Source organism: Carya illinoinensis, chromosome 14 (genome assembly GCF_018687715.1).
Source record: "Carya illinoinensis cultivar Pawnee chromosome 14, C.illinoinensisPawnee_v1, whole genome shotgun sequence".
In the NCBI taxonomy this organism is placed as follows: Eukaryota; Viridiplantae; Streptophyta; class Magnoliopsida; order Fagales; family Juglandaceae; genus Carya; species Carya illinoinensis.
In genome coordinates this window covers 1,221,679-1,224,119 of record NC_056765.1, presented here as the reverse complement: position 1 = coordinate 1,224,119, position 2,441 = coordinate 1,221,679, and the positions used below count along the sequence as shown (strand labels likewise).

At 41.0% G+C, this 2,441-nt stretch overlaps 1 protein-coding gene across 1 annotated transcript; it reads left to right on the top strand.

Annotated features, from left to right (window-relative positions):
- The first annotated feature begins 221 nt into the window (after positions 1-221).
- On the top strand, positions 222-1,619 carry LOC122295072 (probable F-box protein At4g22030). The gene has a single exon (XM_043104102.1). It carries the CDS (start codon positions 246-248, stop codon positions 1,482-1,484), a length of 1,239 nt encoding a protein of 412 aa, XP_042960036.1. The 5' UTR covers positions 222-245; the 3' UTR covers positions 1,485-1,619.
- Positions 1,620-2,441: the final 822 nt, after the last annotated feature.

Genomic DNA, 2,441 nt, shown 5'->3' with positions numbered 1-2,441 from the left:
ATCAAGAGACCCAAAGGCAAAGAACTTTGAACTTGAAAATTATGAAATTGGGAATGGGTCGGCCAATGGGCATGGAGTCAAACTATGCATTCAGCCAGTCAATATTCTCCAGATCTGACCCTTTCTTTTCTTTTCTTTTTTTATTCCTTATAGTTTTTCACTATAAATACAACCCTAATGTCCTCTCTACCTCCATTCTCAACCTTTCCTGCATTCTTTAACACAGAACAGAAAAGCTCAATCACATGGCTTCCCTACAATCTTCAACTCTGCTATTCTCTTCATCTTCTTCCTCTTCAAATAAAGTTAATGCTGCTATTCATGTCCCAAAACTTCCAAGAATTCCTTTCTCGGTTTCAAAAATGCCAACCAGAGATCTGGTTGAGGAACTGAACGCAAGACCTATCGAGTTGAAATCGTTAAGCTCCAGTAGTAGTACTGTGAATTCCCAGCTCTATGCTGTCTTAGAGGCCGTATCAGACAGAGTGGAGATGCACAAGAATGTTGGGGAGCAACGTGACAACTGGAACACCCTTCTTTTGAACTCCATAAACATGATAACTCTAGCTGCTTCTACCTTGGCCGGTGTTGCAGCGATGGGAGGCGCCGGAGTGCCGCTTTTGGCTCTGAAGTTATCATCCGCGCTCTTGTATTCTGCAGCCACCGGGATGTTGCTTATAATGAACAAAATCCAGCCTTCACAGCTTGCTGAGGAACAGCGTAATGCTGCAAGATTGTTCACGCAGCTCCAGACCGAAATCCAAACTATGCTTGCTCTTCGCACTCCTTCTCAGGAAGATGTGAAAAAGGTGATGGAAAACGTGTTGGCGCTTGACAAAGCCTACCCACTTCCCTTGTTAGGAGCCATGCTTGACAAATTCCCTGCAACGTTCGAACCTGCCATTTGGTGGCCTGAAAATCAGTGCAGAGAGGAAAACAAATCAAATGAAGGCCGGAAACAGCATTACACCAAGATGGAGAAGAATGGATGGAATGAAGAACTGGAAGTAGAAATGAGAGATATTATCCAAGCGGTGAAGACAAAAGACATTGAGGATTACGTAAGGCTAGGCAACTTGGCTTTGAAAATCAACAAGATTTTAGCCATCTCTGGCCCATTACTCACCGGCATTGCTGCCGTTAGCTCTGCTTTTGTGGGCAATGGATCGTGGGCAGCGATAGTTGCAGTGACTGCCGGGGCTTTAGCAAGCACGGTTACTACTTTTGAGCATGGTGTGCAAGTTGGGATGGTGTTTGAGATGTATAGAAACTGCGCTGGATTCTTCCGCCGATTGGAAGAATCGATCGAAGTGACGCTTGAAGAAGGAGATTTGGAGAAAAGAGAAAACGGGAAGTTGTTTGAGATGAAGGTGGCTTTGCAGCTAGGAAGAAGCTTGTCGCAGCTCAAAGAACTCGCCAGAAAATCAGCTTCTTCCCATAGCCATGGAACTGAAGTGGATGAATTTGCAAGCAGGCTCTTCTGATGGATTTACGCGGGTTTCTAATCAACAAACTCGTTCTTTCGTTTCTTTGATTGTTAATGATCATACTAGCTAGCTAATTGTAAAAGAAAATGTTGAACTCTGATTCTTTGATTCTTTTTATGAAAAATTCTTTGTAAAGCGCTGAAACATTCAACAGTGAGTATTTTTATTATTTGCGCTCGTTGAAAGAGAAAATCCTGGAGGATATAGATGACGGGAATTGAAGTTACTCATGAATCATGATCGGGGGATAAGCGACTAGCTGAACATGTACGTGCATGCATGGCAGACTGTCCAAAAAAAATATATGCATGCATGGCACGGTCAAATTGGACGGCTTAGATTATCCGAAATGTTGACTATATATATATTCTTCGCCAGCCTATCAACGATATAAATTCTAGGTATGCAAGCCGTCGAACTTGCTTTTTTTTTTTTTTTTTTAAAGGATAAATCTAAAATTTAGCTGTGAGGACCCCAACTTTCACGTACGGACACGTGAAAATTGAGATATCGAGATGATGTCAACATGAGTCATGCATCCCATCACTGAGTGTCAAATATGTGTTCATGCAACATATATACACAAAAGTAACGCAGCGGGTAATAAAAGTCTTTTAACTAAGTACCAAAATTTTGTTTAAATACAAACTCACTTAAAACAAGCGTATCAAAATATTACAATTAATCAACATAAATATAATACAAATCAAAACAGTAAATAAAAGCAGGAAATATATCACAATCTACGAGTGATCCCCGATCACTCCTCCGGCGAAACCACCCCGCTCAGCCTTTCATCCTTTGCATCAAAATCTATGGTACCAAAGACGGTAGCGCATGTAAGTACTAATCCAAGCAATGCACAAGATAAAAATACATTAAAATCTCAACAATATGCATAAACAGGATGCCATATGCATGAGATCCAAAATAAACATTTCTCAAAATAATTCC

Bases quoted from the DNA above. Each gene is read 5' to 3' on its own strand.
- LOC122295072 (XM_043104102.1), top strand. From the start codon at position 246: ATGGCTTCCCTACAATCTTCAACTCTGCTATTCTCTTCATCTTCTTCC.